The sequence below is a fragment of the Lacerta agilis genome, chromosome 10, assembly GCF_009819535.1.
Source record: "Lacerta agilis isolate rLacAgi1 chromosome 10, rLacAgi1.pri, whole genome shotgun sequence".
NCBI lineage: Eukaryota > Metazoa > Chordata > Lepidosauria > Squamata > Lacertidae > Lacerta > Lacerta agilis.
In genome coordinates this window covers 68,900,911-68,916,334 of record NC_046321.1, presented here as the reverse complement: position 1 = coordinate 68,916,334, position 15,424 = coordinate 68,900,911, and the positions used below count along the sequence as shown (strand labels likewise).

Below are 15,424 nucleotides of genomic sequence, written 5' to 3'. Positions count from 1 at the left end.
AAATGTGTTTGCACCAGTGGTCTAGTATCTGAGAGGTATGTTACATTTCAGCTGCTTCCTTCCTCACATCACAACAAAGGGACATTAAAGGTCTCCAGTCAAATATTTGGCTGGTTGTTTCAAACTAAGCTCTCTTAACCTCTTCAGCTCTTGTCCAAGTACTCTTCCCTCTTCTGCCCATTTCCTCTCCTCTTTTCCCATCCCGTTCATGCTCCTTCCTTGGACAACTCCCTTGTCTTAAGATATTCCACATTATCTCGTCCTCTTGCCTTCTCACTACCTTGGCCAATTGGGAGCCAGTGGTCTCTCGGTGTACTCTACCCCTCTGTAGGGTACTCTACATTCCGGCAACTCAGCCACTCACTGCCAGAAGCTGCATCACCATCACAAAATTCCTTCACACATTGCAATTTTGATGAGTGTCTCACAGTCACATGAATTAAATCTGTATTTACTGGCCAGTTTTTATACTGTACTAATAGTCAAGTATTTCATTGTGGTTCCCATGAGCTACTGGAGTTGGAGCATGTCCCAGTTCCTCCAACTGAGGAATCTAACCTCCAAATTGTTACTTTGCATGCCCTGCTGGCCTTCTATTAGACTTAAACTTTTGTTTGAATTATTTGAACTTGCTTGGAAAGAAAAAAAAGGCATGAACACCCGAGATCTAAATTCAGATAAATGCAATAATGCACACCATTCAAGTGAATGACACACCTCATTTCACAAGTCACAATAACTGTACTGAGTCTGCTGCCCCTGGCAAATATGGAGCAACAGCCCTTGGCCAGGTGTTCTTGTCTCCTGCTGCTTAGTGCCAGAGCCAGCCTGCTAAAATAATGCTCTCACTCAAGTCTTCTATCACTATCCACGGCAGCCAGATCCAGAAGTGAGCCTTTAACAAAGGGGCTTTCTACTTTTTTTATCCTTTCCCATTCTTGTGCATGTTTGGCTTTAAAAATGCCTTTGGCCAAAACGTTTAATTGTGTGTTCGGTTTTACTAATGAGGTGCATTCAGGAAGTATAAGAAAGCTGAAGACAGAGCAGGCAAAAGAAAATGTGTGTTTACCATATACTTGGGAATGGTTCAGCTTGGCAGTCCACCACGCACAGCTGGAAATTAGGTTGCCAGGTAGCTGCTCTAGAGATCCTGCTGCCTCTTTAACAGTGGAGCACCCCAAAACATGGACCCCTTAGTATGCTGGTCACATTGCTCATCTTCCCCTCCTTCCTGGCAGGAAATGCTTAGAGATGGGGCGTGGGCTTGGAGCAGTTGCAAGTTTTGGGGGCACAGAGCTTTGTGTGCTCTCAGATATGGTGGAGGACACAAGTTTCATCAACTGCTTCTGTACATGGAATAGAGGGTACCATCTTGGTGGTGGTGGTGGTGTTTTTGCCACAGGCAGAATATCTTAGGACAGTTCTAAAACAACTATGCCAGGCAACAGAGGAAGAGCATGAGGGGGAAGGACCACAGCTGCATTCTCCTTTGCAGCAGCAGAGCAGCAAATGAACATAAGAGGAGCCCTCTGGATGAGGCCAAAGGGCCACCTAGTGCAGCCTCCTGTTCTCACAGTGGCCAACCAGGTGCCTGTGGGAAAGCAGGACAGGAGCACAGCACCCTCCCCTCTGGCAGTTTCCAGCAAGTGGGACTGAAGGATCCTGCCTCCAGCCATAGAGGCAGAGCAGAGCCATCAGGTCTAGTAGCCACTGATAGCCACATCCTTCATGAACTTGCCCAATCCTCTTTTAAAGCCATCCAAGTGGATGGCCATCACTGCCTCTTGTGGGAGTGAATTCAAGAGTTCACCTATGTGCTGGGTGAAGAACTACTTTATAATAATAATAATAATAATAATAATAATAATAATAATTTATTTATTTATACCCTGCCCATCTGGCTGAGTTTCCCCAGCCACTCTGGGCAGCTCCCAATCAAGTGTTAAAAACAATACAGCATTAAATATTAAAAACTTCCCTAAACGGGGCTGCCTTCAGATGTCTTTTAAAAATAGGATAGCTGCTTATTTCCTTGACCTCTGATGGGAGGGCGTTCCACAGGGCAGGTGCCACTACTGAGAAGGCCCTCTGTCTGGTTCCCTGTAACCTCACTTCTCGCAATGTGGGAACCGCCAGAAGGCCCTTGGAGCTGGACCTCAGTGTCTGGGCTGAACGATGTGTTGTGTGTGTGTGTGTGTGTGTGTGTGTGTGTGGAGACTTTCTTTTACCTGTCCTCAATCTTTCAACATCCAGCTTCATTGGATGTCCGCAAATGGGCAGGTGGGATCTCCAAGTTGCAACTTGGCAACCTTAGGTGGGGAGTTTATACTAGCAGGCCAGCACAATTTATGCCCACTAAACCAGGAAGGGGAGCTTGTGGCTCTCCAGGTGGTGTTGGACTCCCATCAGCCTCAGCTAGCACAGCCAGTGGTCAGGAATGGTGGGAGGTGGAGTTAAGCAACATCTGGAAGGCTGCAAGTTCCCCATTCATTCACCAAACCATTCACTGCCACAGTGTTTTAGTGTAATTTTAATGCTTACATCTCAAAATAGGGAAAAAACAAAGGAAGGAAAGGCTGTACTAGCTTCTTGAGGGCAGGTAGGCCTTTTCTCTTACATAATCGTCTATGGTTATGGGTAGGAGTAAAGTGCATCTTCAATTTTAATCCAAAAACCTGCCCAGCATGGACCCAGAAGTTTCCAAAATGGGTTCCACATGGGGATTTTAGGCATGAATAGTAGGGAGAGAGGAGGACAGACAGATAGAGCCAGCTCATTCTGTCAAGGGTAGCTTTAGCTTTTATTGCACTAAGCAGTGGTGAGTCAATAAAACTTAAGGCTAAAATAGCTCATGAGAGGAAGGCAGGGGCTTCCCTGTTTAAAGCTATTTATATGCTGCACTCTGCCCTCACATGGTACGTGAAGCAGCTTATGAGCAAAAACATACTATAAAACCATAATAGCTTTACAATGGTCATGTATAATCTTCATCTTTCAAGAGCAGGAATACCACAGCCTAAGCTTCCCTGGAAGGATTCCCAAAGGTGCTTTTCACTGGAATCCAACACAGGGCATTAACCACGCTTGCCACGTGATCGCCACCGAACGGAGTCAGCACATCTCTGTTTTGAGAAGAGAGGTAGGCCACCAGTGCTGATTCAGCCCAAGGGTTCCTTGTTCTTCTCCACCTACTCCTTTAATTCAGCCAAGCTCTATATGAACAATCACAGCAATGTCCCATTATACTCTTGGCTCCATGCCCAAGTCAGCTTCCCTATTGGTATACTAATGAAATGTTCCTGCCACTCAGCTGCTGAGCGATGAAGCAGCCACTTCATTAAGAGCTCTGCTATATATGTGAGTTCTTCATGCATGCGAGGATCCCTGGGAGCAGATTCTTCCCAGCATGGACTTTGACTTGACCCCTTTCCATATAGGAATTTCGTAAGGAAGCCACAAGTTAGCCCTTGTTAGCAATTAACTTTACGAAATTATTAGGCAAATTGCTAAGGGTAGCTTTTGAGATGCTACTTAATGAACTGCTATTAGGAAGGATAAAGGCAGTTTTTCAGAGCATGGGTTAATTTGCCCTGGTTTGCACAATTTCTTTTGTCATGATGCTGCCTTTGGTCAAACAGATTTTGTAGGGATTGTGTTGGGGAGGGGCAGGGTGACTACAAAAACTTGCACAACTCTTTTTTAGAGGCAAATGTGGTGTGAGCATATATACCAGGCACAGTGACTACATTTTTAAACCTAGGGAAAGACTATTGTTTGCCTGCATCTTAAATCTCTACAAACCATAGCTTAAGAGAGAGTTTTGAAACAAAAGTGGTGAGAAGCAGCTCAAGTGAGTTCAGTCCAAAGCTGAGCATGTGCATCTTACACAGTTCTCTATCCCAAAGAAGAATGGAACAAGGGGAGATTTGCAGACTTAGTCATGAACATCCTGAACAAACCAGGGGAAAATGTCCAAAGTTACTCTCAGCCGAGAGTTGCTAATGTGATGCTAAAGTAGAGTCTGCTAGGTCAGACCATTGGCATACCTAGACCAGCACCCTGTTCCCACAGTTGCCAACCAGATGCCCGAGAGAAACCAGCAAGCAGAACCCAAGCACAAGAGCCCTCTCTCCTCCTGAGGTTTCCAGCAACCGGTATTCAGAAGCATTACTGCCTCCACCTGTGGAAGCAGAGCATTGCTTCCACAGTTCAAGGAGGCAGAGCAGAGCTTCTATAACGGCTAATAGCGATTGATAGATTTATCCTCCCCCAAAGTGTCAGTGTCATAATCTTGGTGGATCAGGCAATGCTGTGGACATAGTGTATCTTGATTTCAGTAAGGCTTTCGACAATGTCCCCCATGATATTCTTGTATTTTTCTAGAAAAAGAGGTCATAGAATCATAGAATCCTAGAGTTGGAAGAGACCACAAGGGCCAACCCCCTGCCAAGCAGGAAACACCATCAAAGCATTCCTGACAGATGGCTGTCAAGCCTCCACTTAAAGACCTCCAAAGAAGGAGACTCCACCACAATCCTTGGTAGCAAATTCCACTGCCGAACAGCTCTTACTGTCAGGAAGTTCTTCCTAATGTTTAGGTGGAATCTTCTTTCTTGTAGTTTGAATCCATTGCCCCGTGTCCGCTTCTCTGGAGCAGCAGAAAACAACCTTTCTCCCTCCTCTATATGACATCCTTTTATATTTGAACATGGCTATCATATCACCCCTTAACCTTCTCTTCTCCAGGCTAAACATACCCAGCTCCCTAAGCCGTTCCTCATAAGGCATCGTTTCCAGGCCTTTGACCATTTTGGTTGCCCTCCTCTGGACACGTTCCAGCTTGCCAGTATCCTTCTTGAACTGTGGTGCCCAGAACTGGACACAGTATTCCAGGTGAGGTCTGACCAGAGCGGAATACAGTGGTACTATTACTTCCCTTGATCTAGATGCTATACTCCTATTGATGCAGCCCAGAATTGCATTAGCTTTTTTAGCTGCTGCATCACAGAATTCACCATGAACTCCTCATTTGTTGTCTTGGCAATGACAGTGGTGCCAGAACTGAAAAAAGCCCTGCTTGTGGGGAAGATGGTAAAATGTGGGTTGAACAAGGTAACTGTTAGGTGGATTTGTAGCTGGTTGATGAACCAAATCCAAAGAGTGCTTATTAATGGTTCTTTGTCATCATGGAAAAAAGGGACAAGTGGGGTGCTGCATTGTTGTTCAACATTTTCATAAATGACTTGGATGAAGGAATTGAGAGGATGCTCATTAAATCTGCCAATGATACCAAACCGGGAGGGGTAGCTAATGCCGCAGTAGGAAGAATTCAAAATAACCTTAACAGACTGGAGAACTGGGCTCAAGCTAACAAAATGAATTTCAATAGGAACAAATGTCAGGTTCTGCACTTAGACAGGCAGAACCAGATGCACAAATATAAGTTGGGGGACACGTGGCTTAGTAGCAGTACATGTGAAAAGGATCTAGATGGAACGCAAGCTTAACATGAGTTAGTGTGATGCAGCAGCAGCAGCAAAAAATAGAAAGAAAAAAAGCTAATGCTATTCTAGGTTGCATCAACAGAAGTCTAGTGTCCAGACCAAGGGAAGTAATAATATCACTCTATTCTCTATTGGTCAGACCACACCTGGAATACTGTGTCCAATTCTGGGCACCCCAGTTTTAGAAGGATGTTGACACACTGGAACACGTGCAGAGGAGGGCAACCACAATGATCCAGGGTCTGGAAATCAAGCCTTATGAGGAATGGCTGAAGGAGCTGCGTATGTTTAGCTGGGAAAAGAGGACTGAAAGGAAATATGATAGTCACCTTCAAGTATCTCAAGGGCTGTCACATGGAAGAGGGAGGGTAGGACACGAACCAATGGCTTCAAGTTACAAGAAAGGAGATTCCGACTAAACATCAGGAAGAACTTTCTGACGGTAGGAGCTGTTGGACAGTGGAACCTCAGGAGGTTGTGGATTCTCCTTCTTGGAAGTTTTAAAGCAGAGCTTGGATGGCCATCTCTCTTGGATGCTTTAGTTGAGATTCCTGCATTGCAGCGGATTGGAACAGATGACCCTTGGGATCCCTTCCAACTCTACAATTCTATTGTTCTATGAAGGGGCACTATGCACATTTACTATGGTCCCATTTCTGCATGATCAGCTGCATGCATTTTTCTGCCTGTGTTGAATTACCACATCCAAAATCTTTAGCAAAAGACCATGACTGAATATGAATGGGTTTTCACTTTGTGCTTAAATGTAACATAAACTGCTAGTAATTTCAGTATTATATCTAGCAGAGGCCTTGAAAGCAAAGTCACATAAATATGAGGTGAATACGTATAATGGCAATGAAAATAATAAATTTAATAATCTAGATCTATACATATTTATAAGGGTGGGGAAAAGCTTTAGAGGGTTCACGCCACACATTATCTCAGTAATTCAAAATAGGACACTGTAAGATATTATTATTAACCTGAGATGGAGTCCCAGGTATGAAAGGGAGTTTGTATCAAACATCAAATTTGGACCAGAGACTACAATACTCCCCCCTCCTCCTGGACTTCTTTGTCTTTGAGTAGCCAGCGGATTGTTATTTGTGGTGCTAGAAAGCCTAACAGTTCAGGCAGATAAGAGTAAAGGCCCTGTTATTAATTTGCACTGCAGGCAGAGCTAATGAGTGCAGTACAAGGCAGCCCATTCACAAACACCTTGGGAGAAAGGAAATCCGATAGTTCCCACAGTATAGCCATGGCATTGAGTAAACCGACCATTCCCCATTCCCCAAGTCATGCTGGGGGGGGGGGGCTGTGTGACAAAGGAAGGAATCAGATTCAGAAGGGCCTCACCTCCTGCCGAGATTTACCTACAAAGCCATCTTTTCTCAGAAACTTCTTTGTGATGGAAGTTGCAAATAACTTACCTGAGCAGCACCCATAAGTATCCATCAAATGGAAATGGGAAGGACTATGGGCCCTGACTTCATAAAACCAGTGCTCTGCAACAAGGAGAAGTTTGAAGAGGCCCCCAAATGGATTTATTTAAATGGACACGGACCTTTACCTGTGAGTGGCCATTTGGGTGTGAGTGGGGTGCCATTTGGAGAGGTTGGAAGATGTGTGGGTGCTTCTTCCCTGTGTTAAAAACTAGGTCAATGTTGTACCCAAGAGTCACTTCTTTTAAACTTCAAGGCCTAACTAGACAATAACATGTATCTGAAGAAGTGTGCATGCACACGAAAGCTCATACCAATAACAAACTGAGTTGGTCTCTAAGGTGCTACTGGAAGGAATTTTTTAATTTTGTTTAGATGACACATGAAATGCATGAATGCATTTAATGTATCTTTTTTTAGTTTAAAAAAGGAAAAACAGCCACAGGGGTACTGATCAGGAGCACTACTGGTTCCACTATTATGTATTGGTCAGGTCACATCTGGAGTGCTCTCTTCAGTTTTGGGAAGCAGTTTTTGGGAAGGACATATAAGAACACATCCAAAGGAGAAATATTTCTGGATGGTGTGGCATCTGGAGATCAAGGTGGCAGCTGTTTTATAGGCAGGATTCAATGGCATATCTGCAAATTCAGGCTGTGTAATTAAACTGGATTTGGACTCTTCAGCAACCAACCCACTCCCTCCCCAGACTGAACTTTCAACAGTAAGGAAAGTGATGGGAATGTGGACTGGAAAGGCTCGACACAACATCACATAAGCAAATAAATCAGCATGAACGCTCAATAAACTGCCCATCTGGAAGTGACCCAAGTCTGTTGAGGAATGGCTGAAAGAACTGGGAATGTCAGCCTGAAGAAGCTGGGGCAGGATATCAGTTTTTAAGCTGTCATGCAAAGATGGAGCAGAAGATACTCTCTACTTCTCCAGAGGGCAAGCATGGAAACAATGGGTGGAAATGGCAGAGAAATAAGATTTTGACTAAACATTTGGAAAAAAACTGTGTAATGGTATGAGCTGCTTGACAGTGAAAGAGATTGCCCCAGAAAGGATAGACTCTCCTTCACCAGAGGCATGTTAGCAGAGGCTGACTGACCACCAGTCAGAGATGCGGCAGTTGCATCCTGCACTGCAGATCCTACACTGAGCAGAGGGATGGACTAGATGACCTCCAAGATCCCTCCCAAATTATGCCACTCTATGATTCCACTCCCACCCCCTGAAGGTGCTATTCCCTGCTCCCTTTTCTTCATTTAAAATTTTAACACACAAACATCAGGAAACAAGAGATGCAGGAACAGGTTCAAGCACACAGCTTGCCATACAGAATCAGTGGCAACACCAATCCTCCCAAGGACAATAATATGCCTCAACAACCAAGAGGGACTGGGGTAGCTCAGTCGGTAGAGCAGGAGATGCTTAATCTCAGGGTCGTGGGATAGAAGATTCCTGCCCTGTAGGGGGTTGGACCAGATGACCCTCATGGTCCCTCCCAACTCTACATTTCTATGACTTTACCAAGAGGTAAGTTCAATTCATGCCATAATTCAAAAGATGACTACAGCATCATGCAAAACTTGGGGGGGGGGGAGTATGAATGGCTCTTCTCATGCTAGAAACAGAACTCCCATCTCAGCTGAAACAAAATGCTTTTTGGTGGAGTGAGTTCACATGTCCGCCTACCAGTTAAGCAGAGGCAAGAGATGAGACCCTGCACAGGCCACGTTTGAAGCAGCCCTGGGTGTCTGCAGAAGACCTTTCTGCTTCTGCAACTTCCCTTCCCCTCTGGGTTTGTTTTGTCTCACAGCACAAAGCAGCTGTGCGCCCTTAGCCTAGGGTATTCCAGCTTCAATCCAGGGAGCCTGTTCATCTGTCAAAGTGTTGCACAATGTTCTGCACTTGGGACTGTTTTGTTTTATCCAAGTAACCAGCAACAACAGTCCAGTGGCTTTTCCCTTTCCCTTTTCAAACATCCATAAGGCCAAGAATTTGGACAGAAACCATTTCATCTGCACTGCATGTAACCATTTTTGTTCTGGTGCACATGGCAAGGTTTCAAGAAACTCGCACGCCTCCCAGTAAACATCTGGGAACGGCTGCCCAGTCAGTCCTCACACGCAACTCAGCGGCAAGGGTGCCCTCTTCTGATGGATGCCTTCAAAGGAGTTCTAACGACTCACAACAGTGCTAAATCCCTCATTTAGCAACCATCTTGACATCCCACCTCAAACAAACAAAAAGGATTTATTCACACTCAGAAAACTAGAGATCTTGAAAGTATGGAGTCCAGACGTCTGCACTGCTGAGAGTACATACTCTTCCTGAACCAACAGAATTGTTTCTTACAGATTAGCTCATACTATCAGAAATATGACTGCCATCTGGCAATCCAAGGAGATGGTGTTTTCTCCTTACCTAGAAAACAATACTTCTCCAAATTAGAAGTGGTTTGTTACTATGATTGCTAGCTTGGGGCACCATCCGTCAGAGTTAACAAATGTCTGAGAGGCAGGTGATATAATATAATAATTTATTATTTATACCCCGCCCATCTGGCTGGGTCTCCCCAGCTACTCTGGGAGGCTCCCAACAGGTAAAGGCAGGCAGGCAGGCAGGCAGATATATAGGCAGAGAATCACAGATAGCCAAAGGAGGCACAAATTGGCAGTGCTTATTTTTAAAGAAAGGCTTAATTACAACGGCAGCGACATGAAGAAAAAGTGTCAAGGCCTTACCTTGTAAATACAGGACTTGGCATTCAAGAAAAACAACTCAATGGTAGCATTATCCTTTAGATAGGATATGCTTTCAATGTAGAACCTAGAAATGAAATGGAGAAGTCATATAAACACAGGGGGAAAATTGCAGCCACTAAATAAATAGGACCCTGTACAATATTTTTTTTATTATGTGAAAAAATGTGCTCAGAGGAGCCTTTGGGGCTGAGAGAGAGGAATTCTCCCTTTTCTGTTTTAGTTTTAGAGATTGTGTTACGACTCTTGGAAAGATTTGTGTGCCTCTTAAGACATGGTCATTCAGAAATGCTGTATGTGTAAATCCCAGCCAATATGAAAGGCATTAATGCTTGTTTTATTTCACACGCTGATTTATAGCTCTATAGATATTTTCGGCTGGGATGGTTTTCTTTTTCCTCTGTCCTTCACAATTGTGCTGCTTTGCTTCTCAAGAAATGGTTTCATCCTAGCTGGGGAGTAATTGATTTTGAAATAGCCTTTTTTGCTATGAAGGGGAGAAGTGACCCCTGAATATAGATTTAAAATGAAAATAGCTGGAAGTCTGTACCTGGAGTGCTGAATCTGTGGAATTCCACAACATCATGGGAATGCTGCACAGAAACAAATACTACTCACATGAACCTGCATGCAGCTATGGGAAAGAGCTAGTGCAGTAAGGTGGCTATGAGCCTTAGGTATGAAACAGCCATGCCCTCAGTCAAAATCTCACCTCTGACCTAAGGAGGGGTAGCAATGTGGTTCAGTTTGCATTTTAATGCAAACCTATCTAAACTGCACTTCCTGAAACAAATACGTCAAACAAAACAGCTATCCTTCAAAAGTCACCTTTCTCTGAATTTTGTGATGCAGTTCTTCAACCAAAAAATGGGAACCAAAATGCATGTATTAGAGCAAAGTGCATATAAATGAAAATGACATGCGAAAATGCATTTTATTAGAGCAAATGGCTTGCAAAAATGTATTCAACAAAATTCCACACAAAATGTGTACATTACAAGAAATGCATGCTAACATCATGGTGAATTTTCATGAGGATTCTTTTTTTTTTTTAATGCAAATTGAAGAAGAAATATGGCGAGCCGAACTTCCAAACAGAAAAACAAGAAACTGAAATGAACAGATCTGCCCGCCCACACTCTCCCATGAACTGGCTAGCTATCACCTGCATCTTGGGAATATTCTACCGTATATCAGTGGCTCCCAATTAGGGGTCTGGGGACCCCTGGGAGTCCATGGAACATACCCATGGGGTCCGTGGCCCCATCCCATGCCTCCCCCCAACTATTTTTTGTCATTTTTGCATGATAATATCACAAATTTTGGAACAATACGTTGCTCCTTGCGCAAGGGAGAGCAGGGCAGCTGAATTCAAGGCATCGCCAATATTGCACGATGATCCCAGCCGATAATGCTGCTGGTCTGAGCTGCCTTCTCTCACGCTGAGAGAGAACAGGGCAGCTGATCGTCCTCACTTCAAGGCACCGTGGCGCTCCCATTCCCCGTGCAGCCACAGAGGATGTGCCTCTTCACTAGCTGCTACCACTGGATGCCCCGCTGATGGCGGCTTGATGCAGCTCCCCTCCCACTCAAACCATGCGGTGGGGGGGACTCCACTTCCCCCCCTCCACCCACCCACCTGATCTCTGGGCGGTTCCTTCCCTCATCCCCACACCTGATCTCCAATTTCAGACATTGTGATATATCGGAATATTGTGAGGCTTAACTGCAGATTCATCACAATGTTGAAAATGAGATATTGCTCAACCCTAGTCTGTTTTGTGGTATACCTAAAATCCTTTGCTTATTAGGGGCTACCCCACATTTTGTTCAAAAAATTGCTTTGCAGAGATAACCGCCATAGAGTTATCAACATTTTCAAAAGTCGGGGGTCCGTGGCTTGACTTTTGAAAAATAGGGGGTACTCAGTAATTAGCTAATTGGGAACCACTGATCTATATAGATCCTATACAAAAATGTTAAGGATTACCATGGTTGTGGCAAACAGTAGTTGATGGTGGCGATTCGTTAAACTTTCTAGTCATTTGTTACACAGAAAGTCTTGAAGCAACTTACAACACATTTAAAACATAAGCGCAAGTGAAATATGTTATAATAGAAACGTTTGAAATACCGTATTTTTCTATGTATTAGACGAGGTTTTTTGACTCAAAAATCATGTCAAAAAACTGGGGCCATCCTATACACAGATAGTAGCGTGGGGGAGGGGGAGGCTGCGCGCCGCCAGCCAGCTGGGTGGCAGGTGTGCAACTCCCCCCATGCCGCTGTGGGAGCCGCGCACTTTAGGGAGCGTTTCCCACAGTAGCGTGGAGGTGTGCAGTTCCCCCAGCCAGTGTGGTGTAGTGGTTAAGAGCGGTAGACTCGTAATCTGGGGAACTGGGTTCGCGTCTCGGCTCCTCCACATGCAGCTGCTGGGTGACCTTGGGCTAGTCGCACTTCTCTGAAGTCTCTCAGCCCCACTCACCCCACAGAGTGTTTGTTGTGGGGGAGGAAGGGAAAGGAGAATGTTAGCTGCTTGGAGACTCCTTCAGGTAGTGATAAAGCGGGATGCCAAATCCAAACTCTATCCATACACTATCCGTGTATATGACGGCCCCAGTTTTTTCACATGATTTTTGAGTCAAAAAAGCTCTAGGGAGCTTCCCGCCTGCAGTGGCATGGGGGGAGCGGCTGCCCACTTTGCCAACCCCCAGCAACAGCCCTGCTGGGTGATGGCGTGTGTGCAATTCCCCCCCAAAAAAAGCTCAACAACTTTGGGCCATCTTCCCTTATTTTCTTTAAATTTAGTCCCCCCAAATAGGGGGCGCTTATACACAGAAAAATACGGTACTTGATATACAAGACGGCATAGGAGCCAACTCCTAGGGGCTGTGGTCCCTTTGCACCCCCCTTAAAATATCTGAGGAGGCCAGGCCCCCCTAAGTTGATGAACATTGCCATTCAAATGGTTTGCATGAGTGCGTTTTGTGGTCGATTATGTGGGGTGCGGCTTACCTGCCCCCAATATTTTATTCAAGTTGGTACCCCTGCAAGATGGTAAGGCACAAAAAGGACACCACCTTGTCCCAACCCACAACTATGCCTTCATCTGATAGTTTTTGTAAATGCTCCCACCACATCTAGCAGGTGTTGTTTATTTTTTTGCTTTGACTTGTATTCCGCTTTTAAGCCAAGGTTTGTTAACAACAAAATCCAGTGCAAACCACCTGCAGATGGTCATAATTTTGCAGGAAGGATTCAAGCACATACTGGGAAATTTATGTTTGCACAATTAAAGTGGATTAAAGGGCTGTGTCGCCCAAGCACAACAAATCCACTTTCAAAAGGAATCAGGGCAATGCTAAAGCACAGATTTAAAGCATATCTAACACACATTTAATGCACATAACTTCCTCTGAAGAATCACTGGAACTGTAGTTTGTTAAGGGTGCTGGGAACTGTAGCTTTGTGAAGTGAAAAAGACTCTGCCCAGGATTCTTTGCAGGAAGCAATGTACTTTCAATAGGCATTAGATGTGTTTTCATACTTCTTGCAGTTTGGAAACGGATGAAGAAATGAGTAGAAAAGTGTGGGATGAATGAATTACTAACAGTATAAACTGTTATAAAGGTATAAACAGCCTGCCAGCAAATCAGGATAAATCTTTTATATAACCCACCCACCCTGCAAACAAAGGAAAACAAATGCTCAATAAAGACCAATATGGTTCGCCCGTTGTGCGAGCAAATCAGGATGACTGCTCAATAAACAGGTCTGGAGGGGGTCATAGTAAAACAAAATATGGAAATAACAGAAAACTTGCAGTCATCTTTTTTCAACATAGCTGCTTTCTCGTGGATTCTTAGAAATACAGTCATACCTCAGGTTACAGACGCTTCGGGTTGCGTGTTTTCGGGTTGTACACTGCGCTGAACCCGGGAATACCGGAATAGGTTATTTCCGGGTTTCGACGCTTGTGCATGCGCAGAAGTGCTAAATTGTGCTTTGCGTATGTACCTACCTGACAGAAACGAGAGCTCTGTTGCAGAGGGGCCTGAGCACAAGTTATGAAGTGCTTAGTTCAAATTTCCCCTCAGTGGCCATCATACCAAGGCGCCTTAGCAAAGCCTTTCATTGGATCCCTCTTGCTTCCGTGTGGTGCAGATAATGGGGCCCTGCCTTCTAAGCCTATGACAGGGCATTGTGACAAGCCCAGGATCTCTCCCTGGACTTCAGAGCTGGATGTGAGAATTACATTAACAACAGCTGTGAATTTCAACCTCTCATTGGAATGTTTCAAATATGCTTCTTACAAACTACATATTAGCTTAGAAAGAAAAGGAAGGAAGGAGTGCAGATCTGTCCAGTGGCACCTGGCCGTGCTTACAGGTGTGAGCTGAAAAAAGAAGACACTCCTGTGGGACACCAGAGGGCAGCATTGCATTTCTTAAACCTACAGTGAAAGCCTGGCTGATGCGCTGAGCAATTCTTACAAGTAAAGACGCTCAGTAGGAAACTCAAACAAGCACAGGGCTTTTTTCAGCCAGAACTCAGTACTGGCACCTCTCAGGTAGGTGCCATTGCCATTCTAAGAGAACGAGGGAGGCATTCGTGGTGAGTTCTGGCACCGTTTTTCTAGAAAAATAGCACCTAACAAGCATACCAGTCGGTATATCCTCCCATAGTGAAGAGCTCCACATGATATTTAGGACCTACAAAGAAAACCTCATTCTCCAAAGATCTGCAGTGCACATTGTATGTTGGGAAGTTCTTCCAAAATGTGTGTCAATATTAAAACAACAACCAAGGGAAATAATTTTCTTCATTTAAAAGGGGCTGGAGCCTTCTAGAGGATTTTTGTGGAAAAGTATTCTATTGTTTGCTTAGAAAACCAGAAGTTTCATTTATTCACTGTGAATTTATAGCTGGAGATGTAAGAACTTTAGAGATGTAGCAGTAGTACAATGGTTTTCTATTTTGCCTGGCAAGCGTTAATAGTTTCCTAGGTATTAGCATAAATATTATTTCCAGAAGCTCAATAATGTGACCCCTTTTCATGGAAGTGCTAACTACTGTTAGTGAAATTTTATAGTATGGGGGGGGTAAGGCAACTTTGTTTTTTAAGAAAGGCATTGAAAACATGAATTTCAGCACCTCCCCAGTTTCAAATTTTCCATCTCCACCACAGACATTCATTTTCACCATCTGCGCATGTCAGAAACGTACACTAAAAGCATTGGAAATACATTGGAACCTTGTTACAGTACGCTTGTTGGTGTAAGGTCTTCAGAGACAGCATCTCTCAGTTCTGAGACCAGAAGCCTGTTCAACGCAAGTCACTCAGTTGCTCACTAACAACTTTGCGTTCTTCATCGCATCCTGTGTTCTCTGCCACATCTACAGTCAAAGGTATTAGTCATGGCATTCGAGACTGTAAAGACTAAGGCAATCTATATGAATCTCCAAGCAGCCTAAACAGAATAGAAAGAGCTATTCCTTCAGTTGTGACACACGAAAAAAGTAATGGCTGAAACAGAAGGCAATTTCCTGACAACAGTCTCCCTGCTGGCATTTTGACAGAGAAGTTGCCTTGCTAAATAGATGGCCTTCATTGCGGAATTCCCATTCTCGCTTACACTGTCTTTGCCTGCATCTCCTTCCATCCCTAAACGATCGCTTCCCTAATCCCTTCCATGCTGTTACT

The 15,424-nt window shown here is 44.4% G+C and overlaps 1 protein-coding gene across 1 annotated transcript in view; it reads right to left on the bottom strand.

Moving 5' to 3' along the window:
* Positions 1-15,424, bottom strand: part of FRMD4A (FERM domain containing 4A) — a 404,157-nt gene that overhangs the window by 82,090 nt on the left and 306,643 nt on the right. Inside the window, 1 exon segment of the mRNA XM_033162332.1 lies at positions 9,703-9,787. Coding sequence (XP_033018223.1) covers positions 9,703-9,787 — 85 coding nt within the window.